The sequence below is a fragment of the Macaca nemestrina genome, chromosome 2 (genome assembly GCF_043159975.1).
Source record: "Macaca nemestrina isolate mMacNem1 chromosome 2, mMacNem.hap1, whole genome shotgun sequence".
Lineage (NCBI taxonomy): Eukaryota > Metazoa > Chordata > Mammalia > Primates > Cercopithecidae > Macaca > Macaca nemestrina.
Genome location: NC_092126.1, coordinates 110,086,239 through 110,107,565, shown reverse-complemented (window position 1 = coordinate 110,107,565; position 21,327 = coordinate 110,086,239). Strand labels below are relative to the sequence as shown.

The 21,327-nt window shown below is 56.9% G+C and overlaps 2 protein-coding genes across 3 annotated transcripts in view; one reads left to right on the top strand and one right to left on the bottom strand.

The window, feature by feature from the left end:
* The first annotated feature begins 470 nt into the window (after positions 1–470).
* On the top strand, positions 471–7,155 carry LOC105480370 (serine protease 50). Its single transcript, XM_011739085.3, has 6 exons — positions 471–1,457; positions 1,539–1,781; positions 3,529–3,691; positions 4,764–5,047; positions 6,209–6,375; positions 6,794–7,155. The coding sequence occupies exons 1-6, from the start codon at positions 1,355–1,357 to the stop codon at positions 7,028–7,030; spliced, it is 1,197 nt and encodes a 398-aa protein (XP_011737387.2). The 5' UTR covers positions 471–1,354; the 3' UTR covers positions 7,031–7,155.
* A 1,178-nt stretch (positions 7,156–8,333) lies between these two features.
* Positions 8,334–21,327, bottom strand: part of LOC105480366 (transmembrane inner ear) — a 17,609-nt gene continuing 4,615 nt past the window's right edge. Inside the window, exons 1-4 of one of the 2 annotated variants that reach the window (XM_011739067.2) lie at positions 17,650–17,757; positions 13,298–13,415; positions 9,937–10,086; positions 8,334–9,633 (exon numbers count right to left, since the gene is read on the bottom strand). In XM_011739067.2, the coding sequence (XP_011737369.1) occupies positions 9,530–9,633; positions 9,937–10,086; positions 13,298–13,415; positions 17,650–17,742 (465 nt within the window). In that variant the 5' untranslated portion in view covers positions 17,743–17,757 and the 3' untranslated portion in view covers positions 8,334–9,529. Of the gene's footprint in view, positions 9,634–9,936; positions 10,087–13,297; positions 13,416–17,649; positions 17,758–21,327 lie in introns of those variants that run through there. The other variant, XM_071091566.1, reaches the window with a different exon arrangement.

Genomic DNA, 21,327 nt, shown 5'->3' with positions numbered 1-21,327 from the left:
CAGAGCCTGACCAATTCTTCCTCCCTCTCTGACAGAGGTAGGTGATATGGGGACAGGGCAGAGTGCCTGCCTGGGTGATGAATGTGTGAGGTGACTGCGCCTTGAGCTCCCGAGCTGCCTTGATGACTTCCATTAGACTCTGCAGTGCGAGCAAGGCTGGCTGGAGGTGGCCAGGCTGAGGACAGAGCCCTGCCCCTGTGTGAGGAATGGGGGGCTGTTCAGACCTGGTGGTCCTCAGGTGCAGAGCAATCAGCCTCCCCTATCTCTCAGGGCACCTGAAGGGTGTGATTTACTGTCTTTTCAGATATTGGAGCATGGAGTGTCCAGCTCAAGGGTGTATCCCAAGACCATAAGCCCTGACACATGTTAGAATATCCTGGCCTGATTTAACTTTCACCTTATCTTAGAAAAAATTATTTTCTTGTAGAGATGGGGGTGCTATATTGCCCAGGCTGGACTCGAACTCCTGGGCTCAAGTAATCCTCCTGCCTCAGCTTCCTGAGTAGCTGAGAATAGCTGGGACCGGGGTATGCTACAATGCTGGATCACCTTATCTTCTATAAGGCTAGAATTTTCCAACAGCTCTGAGTCCCCCACGTGACTTTTTAAATGTATTACCCTCCTGCGTCACTGAACCATCAGTGTGTTCCCCAAATTGTAACGTGCAAAGTGACCTCCTCATCCCACAGTGTCGCAATGGTAAGCACCAGTGTTCCTCTGTAGAGGGACCCTTCGCCTACGCTCTTTCCTAAGCAGATGGATCTGTGGGGCAAGGGCGTCTGCTGAATGGTGTGGGGGTGGGGTGTAGTTACTTAGAATGAAGCACTTTTTCAGAATCGTTATTTAAAACACATCTATCTGCTTGATTTCAGTTCATTGGGCAAAGCCCCACTGGAGGGGCTGGAGGGAAAGTAGGGTCACTTGGAGATCCTGGATGCCAGCCCCTGAGGTTTGGTCTTCATCTCACTGCGGGAGGGGTAACGCCATGAGCCAGTCCAGGGCAATGGGCTGCAGGGGTGAGGAGGTCTGAGAATCTGCGGAGATTAAGTTGAGGGACTCCAGGAGACTGCTTGGACCCCCGGAGTGAGGAGAGGGAGGGGCCAAGGAGGGAGGTCAGCTGGGGCGTACCCAGCCCGGGAAGCATAAGGGAAGGCTGTCACTAGGGGCGCCCTTGCGGGTCAGACACCAGGAGCGCCGTGGCGGGTGGCCCCTGGGGGGCGCCACGCAGGCGGGGCACTAGGAGCATCCCTACCCAGCTCACCAGAGGCCGCGGCATGCGGTCAACAGGGGGCGCCGTCGTGGGGGCGGCACTGGGAGTGCCTTCCGGAGAGACGCAGTCGGCTGCTACCCTGGGATGGGTCCCTGGTTCCAGAGCCCGGCCTGCGGGCAGCGCCCCCGGAGGTCTGCCCCCTCCCGCGCTGGTTCCCTCCTGCTGCTGCTGCTGCTGAAGCCTGCGGGTGAGTCCTTCCCGATGCCTACCCCACCCGCCCAACGTGGCCCTCGCCTTCCACCTCTAATCCTCTCGGCGTCCTCCGCAGGTTGCTGGGGCGCAGGGGAAGCCCCGGGGGCGCTGTCCACTGCCGATCCCGCCAACCAGAGCACCCGCTGTGCCCCCAAGGCCACCTGCCCTTCCGGCTGGCCTCGCCTTCCCCAGCAGGCCCCGACCACCCAGACACTGCCCTCGACCACCCAGACCCTGCCCTCGACCACCCAGACACTGCCCTCGACCACCATAGCGACCCAATCCCCAGTTTCTGAAGGCAAAGTCGACCCATACCACTGTGAGTACCCTAGACTCCGTGGGGCAAGGAGGGTGACAGAGGAGTCTTAAGGACCTTGACTGGGGCTAGGGGAGCAGAAGGGACGGGGGACGGGGGGAGCAGGATAGAGGAGCGCCTCCTTCTACAGGTGTTCGCTGAGCACTAAACACCTGTGGGCCAGGCCTGGTCCTGTCTGGAGGCCCAGAGCTCTGGGTGTCTTGTCCTCACGGGCCTCCCCTCCTGCTGAGGTAGGGGGCTGGAAATTCAGAGGGGCCTGGGGCCCGCTGTGTGTTCCCGCCCCGTCTGAGCTGGCTGTGGGGCAGGTGGCCTCTCACCCTGCTCCAGGCCCTGACCCATCATGCCTCTGACCCAGGCTCCCAGCCAGGGATTTCCAGGATCTCCAGCACAGCTTTCAGGGCCAGGCTGTGTGAGCCTTCTTGTGGTGTCTCCAAGGCGCACACGTAAGATGTTCTCTTGCCCAGTGGCTTTCAGAGACCCACGTAAGAAAGGCTTATTATTTTGGGACTCAGCACATAGCATTTAACTGCCACAGAAAGTCGCCCAAACAGGACTTACGGTACCCTGTGCTGTGCATGCTGACATTTTCTTGCCTATGGTATCCTTTAAAAAGGCTGGTCACGGCCCACTTACGTTTACAATCCACGAATCCATTTGGAAAACACTAGGAGTGGGACTCCTGGGATGTTGGATATGTGCATCTTCAATCTAGAAAAACTGTTTTCCAAAGCGGCTGCAGCAATGAGCGCTCCCGCTGCCGTGGGTAGGCGTTCTGGGTGATAATCCTCACTGACACTCGCTGTCACCGATGTTGCGTTTTTGCCAGGCAGGTGGTACAGAGCAGAATCTCATTGTGATTGAAATCTGCATTTCCAGACTGGAGGTAGTGGGCCATGCCTGTAATCCCAGTGCTTTTGGAGGCTGAGGCAGTAAGATCACTTGAGGTCAGGAGTTTGAGACCAGCCTGGGCAACATAGTGGGACTCTATCTCTCCAAAAAATTAAAAAATAAAAAAATTAGCTGGGTGTGGTGGTGTGTGCCTGTAGTCCCACCTGTTCAGGAGGCTGAGGTAGGAAGATCATTTGAGCCTAGGAGTTTGAGGTTACAGCGAACAATGATCATACCACTGCACTCCAGCCTGGGTGACAGAACAAGACCTCATCAGAGGAGGAGGAAGAGGAAAGAAGAGAGAAGAGGAAAGAAGAAGAAGAAGGAGAAGCAGTCTGCATTTCCTTGCAGACTAAGGGCGGAGCAGCTTCTGTGGTCATTGGCTGCTGGGATTTCCTCCTTGGGCTATGCCCATTTTTCTGTTGGGGCATCCACTTTCCTCTCACTGAACCACAGAAAGGGGTTCCCAGAGGAGGGAGAGAGCTCTGCTTTGGCTAAAGTAAGGGACATGGTGAGGGTGGAACCAGGTGGAAATAGGAACAGGTTAGTGAAGGATCTGATTAGAGCTAAGAGTGTGTTGGGGACGGCAGAAGGGCCAGTGGTGCACTAGGCTGGTCAGCTGGGGATGCTCTAGGGCCCGGGCTGCGGGAACAGGGAGAGAGATATCTGGGCAGTGCTTGGGCCCTTCTGAGGCATGAGACCCTAGTCCACATGTGGACAGCATCATTCCATGGTGACAGGTGAAAAGGGAGCACCCCTGGATGGGTGCAGGCCAGTGGTTGGAGAGGCAGGGGGTCAGGCTGGGGAAGGGGAGGGACAGGGAAAGATCCATCCCTCATCAAGCTCTCACCTTCCTCCTCAGCCTGTGGCTTTTCCTACGAGCAGGACCTCACCCTCAGGGACCCAGAAGCCATGGCTCGACGGTGGCCCTGGATGGTCAGCGTGCAGGCCAATGGCACACACATCTGTGCGGGCACCATCATTGCCTCCCAGTGGGTGGTGACTGTGGCCCACTGCCTGACCCGGTAAGTCGAGGTCGAATCGGGGTGGGTGGAGAGGCATTTGGAGCTGCTGCGGGCCCAGTCACCTCCTCCCTGCCAGCTGTTCTGGTGGCAGTGGCAGTAGTGGCAGCTCTGCACTCTGCAGAGCCCCACAATCCCAGCCCCTGCCTTACCTGGGCTCCAAACAGGTGGAGGCTAAGTCCTGAAAATTCCTTCAGGGCTCCAGTCTTTTGAGTGTCCCACCCTTTGCTCGCCTCGCCTGGCCTCTCAGTCTCATGCAGTCATTCCGCAGATGGGAAATGGAAGCTCAGAAGCCATTTGTCTAGCCTCATGCCTTCTCTCCATGAGAAGAAGCTCCTAGTTATTTCATTTCACCCTCTTTGCACACACATCCTCTTTCTTCCCTTCAATCAACCGTCTCTGACACTTCTTTGAGCAAGGCCCTGACCTGGGCACTGGGGGCAGAGGAGGGATAGATCATTCCTCCCAGCTTGGTGGGGGAGACAGAAAGGAAGACAGATACTCACAAGCGTGCCTGGTTGGTGTGGGGACAAAAGAGGACGTGTTCTCATGTTTTGGGGCCAGGAGTGCTGGCTGTGAGAACTGACCAGTGAAGTGTGTTCCAGGCCTAAGGGCCAACATACAGACTCCAAGGGGTACCCCAAGGGTGCGCAGCTAGAAAGCCAGGCCATGGTGCATTCCATGGAGCTGGAAAGAGTGGAATTGCCCCCTCCAGGGCACAGCATGGGGTGAAAGAGTCCGTGCTATAGACTGAGAGTACAGTTTGGAACCAGAGAAAACTGGGTCCACATCCCTTCCACTGCCTCCTAGCTATGCAGTCCTGAGTGCTTCATTGGGCTTCTCTGAGCCTCAGTTTCCCCCTCCATAAAGTGAAGGGTCGTGAGGACTGGATCACACAGTGAGTGTGCAGGGCCCTGTTCACGTCTGTGGTGAGGAGTAGGCTCAGGGGGCTTGAAGTGGGTGGGTGGCCCTGCCTGGATCTTCTCGGGGGGCAGCAGAGTGGGGGAAGGCCTAGGGCCGGAGGCTGGGGCAGGGGGCCTGGAGCTGATCGTGGCCTCCCTTCATGGCCCCCCAGGCGTGATGTTATCTACTCAGTGAGGGTGGGCAGTCCGTGGATTGACCAGATGACGCAGACCGCCTCCGACGTCCTGGTGCTCCAGGTCATCGTGCACAGCAAGTACCGGGCCCAGAGGTTCTGGTCCTGGGTGGGCCACGCCAACGACATCGGCCTCCTCAAGCTCAAGCAGGCACTCAAGTACAGCAAGTACGTGCGGCCCATCTGCCTGCCTGGCACGGACTATGTGGTGAAGGACCATTCCCTCTGCACTGTGACGGGCTGGGGACTTTCCAAGGCTGATGGTGAGTCAAAGCAGCCCCAGACCAGGGCGGGTGCTGTGAGAAAGGACGTGGTTGCAGGCCAGGGTGCCACCACAGATGGAAGTTTCTGAGGTGCCTTCCCCAGGGAGCCCGCCACTCCCGGGACCTTCCTGCCAGGCTCTCATCTCTGAGGTCTCCCTTCCCTTGAGGATCTCACAGGGAACACCTCACTGCTGCTCTAGCCTCAGGGGACCGTGATTGCCTTTGAATCCTGAGCCAGGCCAGGGCACGTAAACAGAACTTCTTGAAGGCAGAGAGGCACAAAGTAATACCTCACAGTCCACACCCGCTGCCCAGGCATCGGCAGCTTGCAGCAGAGTACCTGAGGTGGGGGGAGCAGTCTTCCGTGCTGTAAAATGCTGCCCAGAAGGCTCACATGGCCGGCTCGGGGCGGTCTGCACCTGGAGCTCATAGTTTCCACTCCCCTCAGTGGGCCTCAACTCCTTGTCGTCCCAATTCAGGAGCAAGGCCCAGAGAGCAGGTGTGTCCTCTCAGGGACATCCAGGGGACCCTAGAACTGTCCACTTCCTTCAGGGGGTCCCCAACCCATAAGAGAGATGTCCTTCCCTGTGGCCTCAAGGAACCAACTTACTCTCAAAACAGCCCACGGGGGCTTCAGCCCATGTGGGAGGACCTGGGGGTGACTTTGTCATCCTGCTGTGGCCTGTCTCCTGTCTCCCAGGAGCTTAAGCCAGGGACAGGGACACACTAGTCAGAGAGGCAGGAGGAAGCAGTGCCTGGGCTCCATGGAGGGGTCTGGGATGGCTCAGCAGGGAAGAGGCCTGTGGAGGAAGGGATGCTTGAAGAGAAGGAAGGTTTGGTCCCTGAGAGACTTGGCAGGCCCTCAGGACGGAAGGAGGGGCAAAAACCAAGCGGCCGAGTGTGGTGGAGGGAGTGTGAAGGGTCCCAGTGGCCTGGGCTCTGCAGGAAGCCAGAGCAGGCCCAGCAAGGCTGAGCTGGAGGCAGCCTGCTCCAGGGACTCTGTGTTGAGGGCCCTAGATGGGTACGGGCTAGAACGAGGGTGGGGGTGCATGGCTAAAGCAGAAAAGGTGGGACTGGGGAAGAGTGGAGAGAGGACGAGGCGAGGCTGGCGGCAGCGGGCAGCAGTGAGTGGCCGCGCCTAAACGGGGCCCTGTCCCACAGGTATGTGGCCTCAGTTCCGGACAATTCAGGAGAAGGAAGTTATCATCCTGAACAACAAGGATTGTGACAACTTCTACCACAACTTCACCAAAATCCCCAGTCTGGTTCGGATCATCAAGTCTCAGATGATATGTGCGGAGGACACCCGCAGGGAGCAGTTCTGCTATGTGAGCGGCCTCTCCTTGCTCACTCGCCTTCAGGGGCACCTGGGGGAGAGGCATCTGGGGAGGGAGAAGGGAGGGGTGGAGGATGGGTAAGGGAAGGGAAAGGGATGGGCAGAACTCAGGGGTGTGGGGATGGAGGATGTGGGGGGAGACTGGGAGGAAACAGATGGGGGCTGGGAACGGGGATGGCGGTTAGAGGTGGGAGGAGTAGGGGGTCCGTGGGGAGCTGGAAGGTGGGTGTTAAGAGGTAGGATGAAACTCTTTGAGGAAGGTCTCCTGGGTCTGGAGCACTTCTCACCTATGTTGGCACTGGGGGACTGTGGAGGTGTGGTGTGAGGACATCCTGCCTGTCCTGGAGCTGGGTCATGTCTCTGGCCTCACCTGGCCTCCCTGACCCTTACTCCCCCAACCCTTCTCGCAGGAGCTAACTGGAGAGCCCTTGGTCTGCTCCATGGAGGGCACATGGTACCTGGTGGGATTGGTGAGCTGGGGCGCAGGCTGCCAGAAGAGCGAGGCCCCGCCCATCTACCTACACATCGCCTCCTACCAAAACTGGATCTGGGACTGCCTCAGCGGGCAGGCCCTGGCCCTGCCAGCCCCATCGAGGGCCCTGCTCCTGGCACTCCCACTGCCCCTCAGCCTCCTTGCTGCCCTCTGACTCCGTGTGCCCTCCCTCACTTGTGGGCCCCCTTTGCCTCCGTGCCCAGGTTGCTGCGGGTGCAGCTCTCACAGCCCTGAGAGTCAGGGTGGAGATCAGGTACTCAATTAAACATTACTCTTTTCCATGCCTCCTTATTCCTCGGCCTCGGAGGCCCCGCCTTTCCTGGACCTGCTGTCATGGGAGTCCACAGGTGAACCAGATGAGGATGAGGTGGGGAACTCCAGGCAGTTTACACTGAAAATTGCAGAGCCTCCAGGATCTGCCCCCATTCAAAGGTTTGGGGTGGCTCCCACAGAAGGTGGAGGGGGTGTGAAGGGGTGATATTAGGGTCAGATGATCGAGGGCCCTGGAACATACCGCCCAGGCTGAAGCTGGGGCTGCCAGGACCCAGCTGGGGTGCAGCTGTCTGGGCTGGAAAGTGGGTGCTCTTTCTAGGATAACTGTGGGAGTCAGGCTTTCCTTAACTTTGGCTGATTTCTGACAGGAGGCTAGAATATAGCCTTTCATTGCCCCAAAGAGCCATAGTGAAACTTTGACCCTTTATCCCCGTCCCCTGTCTGGAGACAGTGGAGTCAGACGTTATTCCAACCCTCAGCAGCCAGGCCTGCCCATAAAAGGCTCGTGGTGGCTCCATGTCAGGGGGAGGGCAGGCGGAGCCCAGGCCTGGACTTCCCCCAGTCTTCAGCAACTGCTGCTTTGTGTGACCCTGAGTGGCCCCTACCCCTCTGGACTTCTGCTGCCTGGTCACACAGGAAAATTCTGCATAAATAGAATGGCCTTTGTCACCCCTAGGTATGAGAAGCCCATGGGTTGGACTCCAAGGGCAGAGGTCAGTCAACTGCCTCCATCTGGTGTCAGAGTCCTCAGCTTCCATAGCGGGGCCTTTTGCCATCACTCTGCCCCTCACTGCTCCTAAGACCCCATGTTATATATATGCTTTCCTCATCAGCCTGGATCACTGTCCTCCCTGTACAATGATGATCCAGGTCCAGGTCAGAAGCCAGGTTTGACTCTTCTGTGTCCCCAGCACTGGGCACAGACCATCACAGGTCTATTGAAAGTCATGAACGCAGCCTTGTGAACTCAGCACCCAGAGAGCTGGCGGCGTCCCTCCCGAGTCCTGTGCCTGCCTCCGGGGTGGGCCCAGGTGACTGCAGCTGCCCCTCAGCCTCTTGGCTCCCATTTCTCCCTCTATCTCATCCTAATTCAGGCTGGGAGAAGGGTCAGGGAGGGGGCTTTAGCCTGGTCTGAGCCATCTATCATTGACTGCTCATCACCCTCCACATAAATGCCCCAGGAATAGCGCATCCTGAGGGGTCATCTCAGGAGGCCGTTTTCTAGGCCTGGCTCTGAGAAGGCACTCAGCTTTATTCACAGATCTCTGCAGGCTGCTTTTCCAGCAGGCTTCCCTGGCTCAGGAACCTCTGGTGTCTCGAGACCTTAGTGTTCAGGCCTAGGTTTCAGAGCCTTAGTCTGTTCGATGCCATCTGGAAGCACCTCTGTGCATCTTCCCTCCCCCAGGTGCTATTTGGGCCTTTGTCTTCTGGTCAGAGATGCTTCTTTTAGGTGCCCGTAGTGGGAAATAGTAGAAGAGGAAGCTGCAAAGAAGCTGGCACTGTTATGGTCAGCAGGTGGAAGGCGCTGCTGTGATCTCCCAGGGCCCTGGGACCTCCCAGAACAGCTGGGCATAGGGGCTGCCAGAACAGCCCGAGGTCCCCCTTGGCTTCTTAAATATACTCTGATTCCCAGGAGGGGCCCAGACCCCAGCTTTCTTTCCTGCACCCTCTAGCCCACCGACCTTAGCTCTGTGTACCCCTGACCCAGCCCTGCAGCCCACAGCCCCGAGCTGGAGCCTCTGGGCCTCATACCGGGCCTGGCAGCAGCCTCAGCTTCATCACAACGTGTGAAATGACGGTCTCCCATTGCCTTGAGCTTGGTGTCTGCTGGGCTGGGGGTTCCATTTCTCAAGCCACCTCTACTCACTCCCTTGAGCTGTCCTGGCCAGACAGAGTCCCTCCTGCTGCCACAATGTCCCCCAGTGACTCTCTCTGCCTCCTCATGGCCAGTCTGGGTGTGGCCTCACACCCTGACCCATGCACTTCAGCCATTTCGCACCAGAAAGGGTAGCTAAAGTAACCCCTTATCCTGTTACTCCTTCACAGCCACCGCCATCCCTGGCAGAAAGGGTGGGAGAGAGGCAGGTCTGGGTGGGGAGAGCAGTGTATCTCCAGAGGGACAGTGGCACCATACCACCTCTGCCGAGGCAGTACCCATGTGGATGGGGCGAAAGGAGCCAAGTCTGGGCTGGGGGACAGGACACCTACTAGATTGTCTGGTTCCTGCCCCTGAGGGGCCATGAAGATGTAGCCATGGGCCTCAGCTTCCCTCTATGACCACAGCCTCTGTGGTCCCCAAATGAGCTCGGAGTCCACCATTCCTGGACCCTGGCCACGGCTTGAGCTCCAGGGCCTGCTGCCCAAGCTGTCCAGGATGTCTTCATTTCTCTCCTTTCTTCTTCTTGGCCTCATTCTTCTCATCCTCCTCTACCTTGATGGCCACTGTGTCCACACTGTCCTTCTTCTTCTTCTTCTTCTTATCCTCTGTGGGGCAGGGGAAAGAGGCCATGTGATGGTGGTGAGACAAGGTCCTGGGGTCTGACTGTCCCGAGGGGAAGGGCCCCAGAACCTCCTACACCCTGCCTTTTCCTTCCTTCTTCCTACTGGGGAATAGGCTCATCGTTCTATTTGCCTCATGCCAACCAATTTCTGTGCTCTGGTCTCCAGGGGCAAGGTTGGGGCCCCTCCCTGAACCTGCTGTGGTTGGAGCGGAGGAACAGGGTGACTCCAGGCAGCAGGACTGAGGAACTGGCTGGCATAGCAGGGTTCGAGCCAGGGCCAGCTCACCTCCTGGGACTTCTGTGAGCTCATTGAGGGGTGGCACAGTCTCCAGCTTGTCTGTGTACATCTTGGCTGCCTTTCGCTGCAGGTACCGGGCTTCAATCTCCTTCCGGGTCCGTGGCACACGACAGTTGAAGACACAGCACAGGGTGATGACTGTAGGGAGGACAGAGCAGGCTTGGCTGGGGCTGGGGTTCAGACACCCCAGGAATGGCACCCACCTGCCTTCAGGCCCGCCCCCATCCACCCACATGTGTCTCACCCACCAAACTCTGGCAGGAGGCTCAGCATCTTGACAAGACCCCTGTGATGACCAAGGTGGCTTTCCTAAGCAGGGCTGACTTCATGGAGCCGCACAGGCCCCCATGCTTGGAAGGGCCCCTGGCTAAATTATGTCACCAGTCCTGGTCTTGAGGGTCTTTCTGACTAGACTGAGAGTCACTGGAGGGTAAGGCAGAGGTCTGCACCATGACTTAAGCCATAGCTTCCTGGGGGCCATCCAGCACTTCCAATCCAGGCCTCTGGGTGTGCAACTTAGCTTCTCCTCCCCATGCCACTGAGAGCTGGGCCAAAGCTGCTTCAGTCATGAGAGGACGTGGCTCTGCGTGTCCTCCTCAGCCTCCTAGGACATCCCTGGGCTCTCCCTGGCTAGGGCGGGAGCCCATGAGAGGGCACAGACCCTGCCCTGGGGCGTTCACCTCAGACAGAGTTATTTCAGGAGTGGTTTTCCGGCTGAGGGCAGCTGCACCCACGCCAGTTGGTCCAGGGCATGGAGCTGGCCTGTCTAGTGATGGGCAGGGCAGGTCAGGGTTGCCAGGACCTGGCTGCACTGAGTTTATTTTTCTAAGGCCCCCACAGCCTGACCACCTTGGCCCCAGTCCTAGGGGAGGGGATGGAGCTGGTTCCTATTATAAATCAGATGACCAGACATAAGTTCCTGGCAGACTCCTGGGGGCAGAAAGGCCCAAGGAGGATAAGCCAGGTCTATTTTGGGGAATATGGATCAGATCTATGTAGTCCGGACTGGAGTACCTTCTGGGGTCATTTTATGCAACCAAGGCAGAACCCCTTCAGACAAATACTGTGGTCCCACTAGGTCTCACCCAGGCTCAGAATAAAAGAAAAAAAAAATCAATGAATGAATGAATGGGATGATCTCAAAGCCTTTGCTTCTGGGAACAGGACTGGACTCTAGAGTGAATGAACTGGGGAGCCAACAGCATCCAGGCATACACTTGGAGGAGGGTGCTGCACAAGGACCCCAGCTGTAGATCTGACTGTCCGGGGGTGGACCCGAGTAGACAGCAGATCTTATCCAAGAAGCTGGGTCCTGGATTTCTCCAGAACCTGTGTCCATGCCTAAGTCCCAAAGCTGGTACCCAATCCTAACCCTTTTGGCTTAGGCCACCTCTTCTAGCCACCCACCAGGAACCTCCTTGGGACCATGCCCACTCAGGCTCCATGCAAGCTGATCCTAGGCCCTGGGAGGCTGGGGCTTCCAAAGGCACTCAGTGGGCAGCTGATGGCAGCCAGAGCAGGGCTCAAACACCGCCTCTTACTTCAGGCCTGCCCCACACAGCCTGGCCTGGTCGCTTCTTTTCAAAGAAGCGAGACACAAAGAGCTTTGGGTCAAGTTCCAGGGCCCAGGCAGAGGCTTGGGATATAAGTCCCTGGGTCTGGAGGAGACCTCCAGGGGCACCCCATCTAGCCCCATCCCCTTTTCCTGCAGGGCTTTGAGGGCGATGCTCCAATAACAGCCTCACCACGTAGGCCCAAGCAGACTGGGAAGCAGGAAAAATGTTTTCCCCCAGGAGAGGGAGCTGTGTTATCCCCACTGCCTAGATCCGGCAATGGAAGGTAACAAGTGCTGCCTGCTGCTCAGGCGTCTTGGGACTATCCCTTACCCTTTCTAGGAAATGGGGTTAGAGATGGTCTGTGTGGTTGATGTCCGAGTGCTACCTGGGGTCTGACACTGCAATTTTCTCATGTGGCCCCAGGCACCTTTGTTGTGTCTTGAGGCCCACAGCGCTCTCCCCGCTGCTCCCTAGACCTGTGTCCTAGGCTGTGCCTGTGGCTCCTGTAGGGCAGATGACCTCCCAGCCCTGCAGCGGGCTGTTTCCCTCTCTGGACACCTGGCTGAGGTTGCAGGCACACCTGTCTGTCTGTGGGGCCTCCACGAAGATGCCTAACTGGTTTTCAGCCTCGGCTGGGAACAAAGCACAGGCTCTTGCTCAGATGGGGGGCAGGAATTTTCTGCAGGGCAGATATTTTCTCTTGGGATGGCACTTCTGGTGCCAGGAGAAGCACATGCAAATCAGATGTCATGTGTTCCTTGGAGCCCCTCACATCTGGGTGGGCTCTCTGTCGACCACCCAGCTCTCTGGGGCTCCCCATCCCGGGACAGCTTCGGCTGGGACTAAGTGCAGCTTTCGACTCCCCACCCAGGTTGCACTCAGCAAATGTCCAGTTGGGGTCATTTGAGACCCTGCGCAAGGCTGCATCTCCTCCAGTCTCTGCTTACAGTATTCCCTCTGCCCAGAATGCCTTTCCAGCCTCCCCTCCTGCAAAACCCCATCCACCCGCCCACCGGTCTGCAGCGCAGAGGACCCTCCTCTGTGACGCCTTTGCAGGGGTGCAGGCTGCTTCTCCCTTTACTGCCTGCATTCCCCCACGCTCTGCTTTTGCCTCGTGGGAACCTCTGTCAGACTGTTTTGTGCCATGGCAGCCTCCCCACTCGGCCTCTGTCTCCTGTGCCTTTCTGTCCCCTTCCCCACCTCCAGACCTCCACCCTGAAGGGAGGGCTAAGGGGAGCAGGCCAAGCCCATTTCTGCTGTGACTTTGCATCAAGAAGCTCCCAGAGCCCAGGAGAGGAATGGGTTTCCTGCTTTTAATTGAGGCGGGTGTGAGTCATTCCCGGAAAATGGTATTTGACAAGGCAGGGATCGAAGCCTGGGAGCCACATCTGCTGGGCGTCTGGGGAGCCTCTAGTGGAGGATGGCTTTGTTGGGGCCCCTGGGTGTGGGCCTTTAAGCTGGCCAAACTGCAGGAAAAGCATCAGGAGGCCAGCCATAGGGAAAAATGACACGTCCTCGTCCTAGTCCTCAGTTCAGTGGAGTTCCCTGTAATTACCGTAATTGCCATGTGGCTACCTCCCTGGGTCCGGCAGAACACTTCAGGTCACCACCGGCCTGTCAGCCCTCCACAGGGAGTTTGTGAGGAACAGGAGGTGCCAGAAACCACTGTGGGTCTCCTGTGGGTGCCTGGCCTACTTGCACTGCCCGGAATTGCTGCTCCGAGCCCTCTGGGGGGCAGGCGGTGCTGCGTTCCCACTGCAGTGTGGCGGAGAGGGAAGGGAACAGCTACTCACTGATGGACAACACGAACAGTGAAAAGATGCCCACCACGTGCCACAGGCGCATGTCCCAGAACACCACTGTCTCCTTGGTCAGCGGGGGCGGCTTGGGCTTGGGCGGGGCCGTGCTGGGCTGTGGGTCAGGAGAGAGGGGAGTGAGTTAGGCAGAGGCCAGCTGGCTGGAACCTGCTGAGAAGGGCCCAGGTCTCTGCAAACACTCAGCCCAAGCATATCAGAATCTCCTAGAATCAACTCTCTTAAGCATGCACTACCAACACCCTAGACCTAGGAAAGTTTCAGATTTAGAGCAAGAGAACTGAGCAGAGCCAGGGATTTGAAGTGGGAGGGTGGTTGATGCTTGGGGAAACCAAGGCCTGGAGGAGCAAACATGGATGGCTTGTCCTGGCCAGGTTCAAGACCCCTACGAACACACCCTCCTACTCCAGTCCTGGGCTCCACCCAAGCAGATGGGGTCTCAGGACCAAGGCCAGAGACAAGGTAAGGCCTGGGGGGTGCTGGTTGACTGGCTTTGCTCTCACATCTCCCCAGCGAGGGTGAGGTGTGGAGCTAGGAGTCAGGGCCTCATCGTTCTGCCAGCTGGCCTGGACCCCTGCCAGGCGGCCTCCTTTGGTCGCCTACCCTACTAGGAGTCACTCTCTGAATAGAAGGCTGCCAGAGTGTCCACAGGACAGGCACTGAATAAATAAAAGGCCTGCAGTGCTGCGGCGACACCTGGAGGCCAAAAGGCAGAATCGTGGCTGTAGCAAGCCTGAATAGAGCACAGCCAGACACTCCCACTTTCCAGGGGGATGTGACCCTGCCCTGGGGGACTGAAGGGATAGGACACTGCCCCAGGGTCTAGAGGACACAGTCTTGCCCCAGGTCTGAGAGGACACAGCCCTGCTCCTGGGTGTCTAGGGGACAGAGTTCTGCCCAGGTCTGAGGGGAGACAACCCTGCTCCTGGCTGTCTAGGGGACATGATCCTGGCCCTGGGTGTCTAGGTACATGCTTCACCCTGGGTGTCTAGGGGACATGGCCCTGCCCTGGGTGTCTAGGGGGCATGGTTCACCCTGGGTGTCTAGGGGACATGGCCCTGCCCTGGGTGTCTAGGGGACATGATCCTGGCCCTGGGTGTCTAGGTACATGCTTCACCCTGGGTATCTAGGGGACATGGCCCTGCCCTGGGTGTCTAGGGGACATGGTTCGCCCTGGGTGTCTAGGTACATGCTTCACCCTGGGTATCTAGGGGACATGGCCCTGCCCTGGGTGTCTAGGGGACATGGCCCTGCCCTGGGTGTCTAGGGGAAATGATCCTGGCCCTGGGTGTCTAGGTACATGCTTCACCCTGGGTGTCTAGGGGACATGGTCCTGCCCTGGGTGTCTAGGGGAAATGATCCTGGCCCTGGGTGTCTAGGTACATGCTTCACCCTGGGTGTCTAGGGGACATGGTCCTGCCCTGGGTGTCTAGGGGACATAGTCCTGACCTAGGTGTCTAGGGGACATGGTCCTGCCCTGGGTGTCTAGGGGACATAGTCCTGCCCTGGGTGTCTAGGGGACATGGTTCTGCCCTGGGTGTCTAGGGGACATGATTCTGCCCTGGGTGTCTAGGGGACATGATTCTGCCCTGGGTGTCTAGGGGACATGATTCTGCCCTGGGTGTCTAGGGGACATGATTCTGCCCTGGGTGTCTAGGGGACATGGCCCTGGCCCTGGGTGTCTAGGGGACATGGTTCACCCTGGGTATCTAGGGACATGGTCCTGCCCTGGGTATCTAGGGGACATGGCCCTGCCCTGGGTGTCTCAGGGACATGGTCCTGCCCTGAGTGTCTAGGGGACACGGTCCTCCCTAGGTCTGAAGGGACATAGACCCACAGAGTGGAATTTGAGTAGATCTGTCCCTGACCAGAGATGGATATGACCCCATGTCTGTCATTTAGTGTGTCTGAGGGGTAGGGAGAGGGGTCTGTCCTCTGAGGGAGAGAGAGCCCTGGGGCATATGAACGAGATGTTGTCCCCTGATTACCAAATAAGGACAGACACGAGTAGTCCCTTCTGGTTTTCTGAGAAGAAAGGCAACCTGCAGTTCGACCATCCAGTCCTTCTTCCCCAGGTCCATAAACATGGATTAGGCATCTGTCATGAGCCAGGTGCTTCTTCATCTAGTGCATGCCACCCTTCAGAGGTTGCAGAACTCAAGAGAGGATCAGCAACCTGTCCCAGGTAACCCAGAGGATCTGTGGTCTGGGATTGGTACCTGATTCTCAGGCTCTTTTCTCCTTGCCAGGGTGAGCTATTGACAAGATGACACCATTCCTCAGTACTGTCCCCTGGATATATGTGAGGGGTCAGACATGTATATAAAGTTGGGGAACATGTGTGAGGTTGGGCACACGTGTGGTTGGCGTGCATGTGGGTGTGGTCAGGGACATGTCTGTGCCATTAGGGTTAGGGGCTTGGTGGTGGCAGCTGCCCTAATTCTAAGGCCCAATGTGTTGGCCCGATTGGTTGTATGACTGGAAGACTCTGAGGGCCATGGCAAAGTTCTCAGGTTCTGAGCCAAGGCAGCTCACTTCCTACACATTCTTGCCCCAGCCCTGATGTGGGTGGAGCTGGGCCTACTCTCACTGATAGGGGTCTTGGGTGGACGACAGCAGGTAACAGCCGGTCTTCTCCTCATGGTGGGCCCTGCTGGGGTCTGATTTCTGGAGCATGGAGGCCCCCACCTCCTTCAGGGCCTCATGGGCTGATGGAGGGTGATGGTGAGCCATGCAGGGCTGAGGTGGGTGGTGACATGGCCCCCAGCCCTGCCCATGTCTCTGCTGCTTCCGTGAGGGAAGAGCTAGGGCTTTGCTCAGGCTGTAGGCAGATGTCAGGCAGATGGCCTCCAAATGCAATTTCCTGTGATGAACTGGGAGAAGATGAGTTCCTGGGGGTGAGGGAGAAGGGTCCTTGGCTCAGAACTGACTTAACCCCGCCCCCAGCTTTCTGTCTGCACCTAGGCCAGCTCAGTTTCTGTACCCAGGCCTCAGGACAGCCTGTGAGGGGCCTAAGTATGCCCCATGGGGCTAAAGCCAGCATGGCTCTCCTTACAGGGACACTGGAGCTGACACCTGACTCTAGCCCAGCTTCATGGTCACGCCCTCTGGGCAACAGCAGGGACAGGCTACATCTGAATTCAGGGCTCTGTCCCTATGTCCCCATCAAACCCTCCAGTTCAGGGCTGTGTCCCCCCAATAACGACCTCCTCATGGCTCTGTCCTCCCCATCCCACACTGTTCCCAAGCCCCTGCCACTCAGGACTTCCCTGGGCACCTCTAACTGCCTCTACATTTCTGTTTTCCTGCTCCTCTGGTCCGCCCCTGCCTGCACAGCCTGCATCCCCTACTCCTCCCTTGCCCGGGCTCTTGGGCCTTCTCCTTCGGGTCTCACAATCCAGAACTCTAGGTCTGGTCTGCCAGCTCCCTCGTTGGCTCCCCTTTCAGGCTCAGCAGGAGTGGGGTACAAGGGGGTTAGAGAGGCTACAGATGGCCCCACCCTTCCTGGCTCCAGCCAGGCTCTGTCCAACCACCCAGCCATCCTCTCCACCTGCTGCTGTGCTATCTCAGCAGCTCCTCCCACCTCTCCCACTGTGTGCCTGCTTCCAATTTACCCTCCTTTCAACCCAGAACTCATCCTGACTCATCCCTGAGCAGAAACTTTCTAAAGCTCCCGGTTATCACCAGGACCAAGTCAGACTCCCCAGTCCCTGGGTCCTGCCCTGCCTGCCCCTCTGGACCTAGTGCTCCACATGGCTTCTCTGTAAAGGGTCTCCTCATCCTGCTGCCCCCACTCTCCAACTTGGAATGCCCTCATCTCTATCTTAAGGCTATATCTCCCCCTCCATTAGACAGGGGTCCCTGGAGCATCTCTGGAGATAGAGGCTGTTGCCTCCAGAAGACCCTAAATTCAGGGTCTAGATCTGCTCCATCAGACTAGAGGTCCAGAAAACCCAGGGCTGTGCACCTCCGTGCTAGTGAGACCAAAGGCTGGAGGATGGGGACCCAGTATCCCCCATCAGTCTGGGCAGGGCTGTGTCCCCAGTCAGACTGGGAATCCCTAAAGTCAAAGTGAGTCTCCCTCGTTCAGACTAATGCTCCAGAAATCGGGGACTGTGCCCTTCCATCAGACCAGGAACCCCAAGAGTGGGGCTGAGTCTCTCTCACAGCCTGGCAGGGTTTGGGGCAGGGCTGCATCGCCCAGGAGACTGGATCTCTCAGGGCAAGAGGAAGGGATCAAACAAGCTCCGGATCAGAAAGGCGCCCCCTCTCCCCCAGCGCCCTGCCTGGAGGGTGACAGCCTCCCCAGCCCCTCCGCGCGGCGGCCTCACCTCCACCAGCTGCCCGGCAACCCCCGCGAGGCACACCCCGAGTGCGGCGCCGCCCAGCACCCAGAGGGTCCCCGCGCCCGGCTGCCCCGCCATCTTCGCGCCACCGCGCCGCTTGCGGAGCCCAGGGACGAACGGGCCGGCCGCCGGTCACTGCCCCTGCCAGTCGCCGCGAGCTTTGGCCACGGGTAGTGAGCGAGCATCATTTATTCATCGTCGGTGTCAGGTTCCCGCGCCTCCCGCCCCCGCCATCGCTCCGGTGGAGGGCCCGCCCCCTCCCTCCCGGGAGATCGGGCTGCAGGCTCCCCATCCCTGCCCCCACCTTCCGCGCCCCCAGGGACACTGAGGTGGGGGTGGGCGGCAGGGAGGACAGGCTGGGGCCAGGTCCCTAATCAACAGGTCCCCCTCCCTTCTGCAAATGGGCCTCAGTTTCTCCATCTGGGACAAGGGGGTGGGGCTGGAATCTGCTGATCTAGGAGGCCCTTCCCATTCTGTCATGCTAGATTTGAAAAATATACTGGATTTGAGTTTGGAGGGGGCAGAGCGGGCAGGTTGCCATGGTGACAGGCACTCAGGGATGTCCTGGTCTTTCTGGCCTGGCTTCCTGCCCAGAGGCGGCTCTGGTCACCCTGGACACCAGAGCCGGAGAGCAGGAGATGGTATGGTCAGAGCTGCCAGCCGGCAGTGTTATGGAGAGTTCCAGAAGAAGCCAGCATCTTCAGCCCCACAGGACAGAAGTGGGCCGCCCCTGGAAGGGCTGGAAGACTATTTTCTGACTCTGACTGCCCTCAATCTCTGCCCCAGCCCGAACGCTGACTCTGACTTCAGTCTAAGCGCAAGGACCCCGACCTCATGCTGAAGTTGACCCACACTGCACTCTGGCCCTGACCCCATGTTGAGCCTTGACAACTGAGGGACAGAAGGAGGTTCTGAGGAAATGTACAGACCTGGGGGAGGGGCTGAAGACTTAAGAAGAGGAGTGGGGAGGCCTGGAGTTGGTAGACTCCTCCTCCCTCCTTTCCTTCCTTCCTTCCTTCCTTCCTTCCTTCCTTCCTTCCTTCCTTCCTTCCTTCCTTCCTTCCTTCCTTCCTTCCTTCCTTCTTTCCTTCCTTCCTTCCTTCCTTCCATTCTTGTCCTGCTGCTGAGTGTTGGAAGAAGCAGTCCAGGTGTTGGGCCCCTGGAACCCTTATCACCAGGGACACCGGTGAAGGTCTGTGCAGGCTGGGGATGGCCCAGCAAGGCCTGCCCTGAGAACCGGGGAGACCTTGTGGCTCCAGAGCCCCGTGAGGTTCTGGCCTGGACATGCCATGAATGGGCAAGGACCACAGCAGGCTGCAGCAGGGAGCAGAGGGCCACCTGCAGGCACCTGCCAGTGTCAGGGCCTGGAGATGACAGCCAGGCAGGAAAACGAGAGCTGCTGGAGAAGGACTGTGGCCCAGGAGACCCATCGAGGAAACACTCAACAGCAGGAGGCAAAATCTGGGGATTGAGTGGGCTGGGCCAGCCAGTCCTCCCCAGGCATGCCCTGGCCAGGCAAACAGGAACTCTGCTAAAATCCAGATCACTTGTTACATCACTCCAATCCCCACTTCCTCATGCTGCTGCTCACAGGCCAGGCTAGGGAAAGCCACACTGACCAGTCAGGGAGGTCACCCTCGGGACATGGGGTCAGGGAAGCTGGACAGGGTGAGGACTAAGTGAGCCTGTCAGTGATGCATTGAGCAAAGCGTTACTCCTCTGTTTCTGTTTCTTATCCATGGAGTGGGGAGGGTGAGGCTCCCAGGACTGATGTGAGGATGATATGAATTAATGAATATGGGAGTGCTGGCTCTCCTTAGCAGGACAGGTAGCACTCTGCTGCTTACAGGCTCCCAATCACAGCTCAGCCAAGGGGAGAGCTATTTCTGTTTTCTGTAAAGTTCATCCATCCATCAAGAAGTAGGGCAAGCCCAGTGAATAAATCTGAAAGAAAATACAATCACATGCATCTTCCGGTGTCCCCTGAGATGGCCCCTGCTCTGCGTGGGTTCCACTTCTCTGCAGACTCCTGAACACAGCTGAGATCTCACTGTACACTATTTCTGTGTACTGTACACTGGGTACACTTTTGTACCCAGAACTTTTTTTAACCAACTCAATTACTCTAGATCCTCCTTGACCCCACCACAGCCAAATACTATCACACGGGCTTCAAAGTCAAACTGATTGAACTTAAATAGCAGGGTGCCCCAAGGGTCTCAGTGCAGTTTTAAGCTTTAATAACCTCAGAAGTATAAAATACAAATGTATAAGAGACACCATTTAGCCAGGTGCTGTGGCTCATGCCTGTCATCCCAGCACCTTGGGAGGCCAAGGTAGGCAGATCACCTGAGGTCAGGAGTTCGAGACCAGCCTGACCAACATGGAGAAACCCCATCTCTACTAAATATACAAAATTAGCTGGGCATGGTGGCGCATGCCTGTAACCCCAGCTACTCATGAGGCTGAGGCAGGAGAATCGCTTGAACCTGGGAGGCAGAGGTTGCGGTGAGCTGAGATCGTGCCATTGCACTCCAGCCTGGGCAGCAACAAGAGTGAAACTCTGTCTCAAAAAACAAAAAAAAAGCACCATTTGAAAGTTTAAGTTTCCTTTTGTGCCTCTGAAGATAGTCAAAGTTGACTGAAAGAAATTTAAGTCGGCTGAGTGTGGTGGCTCATGCCTGTAATCCTAACACTGGGAAGTTGAGGTGGGAGGAATGCTTGAGATCAGGAGTTTGAGACCAGCCTAAGCAATATAGTGAGACCCCTGTCTCTCTAAAAATAAATACATAAATAAAAACAAAAAAAGAAAAGAAAAGAAAAAGAAACAGGTCATTCAAAATTCACAAAACTAAAGTAGCATAAAGAGAATTTAAACAAACTTTCAAAACATTTTTTTGGGAAATTTGTAGCTTTATATGTCCTAACTTCTGAAGTTATTAAAGCTTAAAACTGCACTAAGGTTTCTGGAACATGAGCATACTGACAGCTGTGAACCCTCAGGTGGGCTACTTAACCTCTCTGAGCTTTAGTCCCTCATCTGTAAAACAGATAAAATTCAGGATCATGGGCCAGGTGCAGTGGCTCACACCTTTGGGAGGCCAAGGTAGGAGGATCATTTGAGCCCAGGAGTTCGAGACCAGCCTGGGCAACATAGCAAAATGCCATCTCTATTTTTTTAAAAATTCAGTATCATGCACCAGCATATCACAAGCCTTCATTAAATGCTAGTCATTATGATTATTATCACTCTTGTTAAAGTCTGTGTGATACTACACTGTATAAAAACTCAACAAGGACCAGGTGTGGTGGCTCACGCCTGTAATCACAGCACTTTGGGAGGCTGAGGTGGGTGGATCACGAGGTCAGGAGATCGAGACCATCCTGGCTAACACAGTGAAACTCCATCTGTACTAAAAATACAAAACATTAGCCGGTAGCACGTGCCTGTAGTCTCAGCTACTCGGGAGGCTGAGGCAGGAGAATTGCTTGAACCCAGGAGGAGGTGGTTGCAGTGAGCTGAGATCGCGCCACTGCACTCCAGCCTGGGTGACAGAGCAAGACTCCATCTCAAAAGAAAAAAAAAAAAGAAAAGAAAAGAAAAGAAAAAAACCTTGTTGGATCTCTGTCCTATTGTTGGACATTTCCATTGCTTCCAATTCT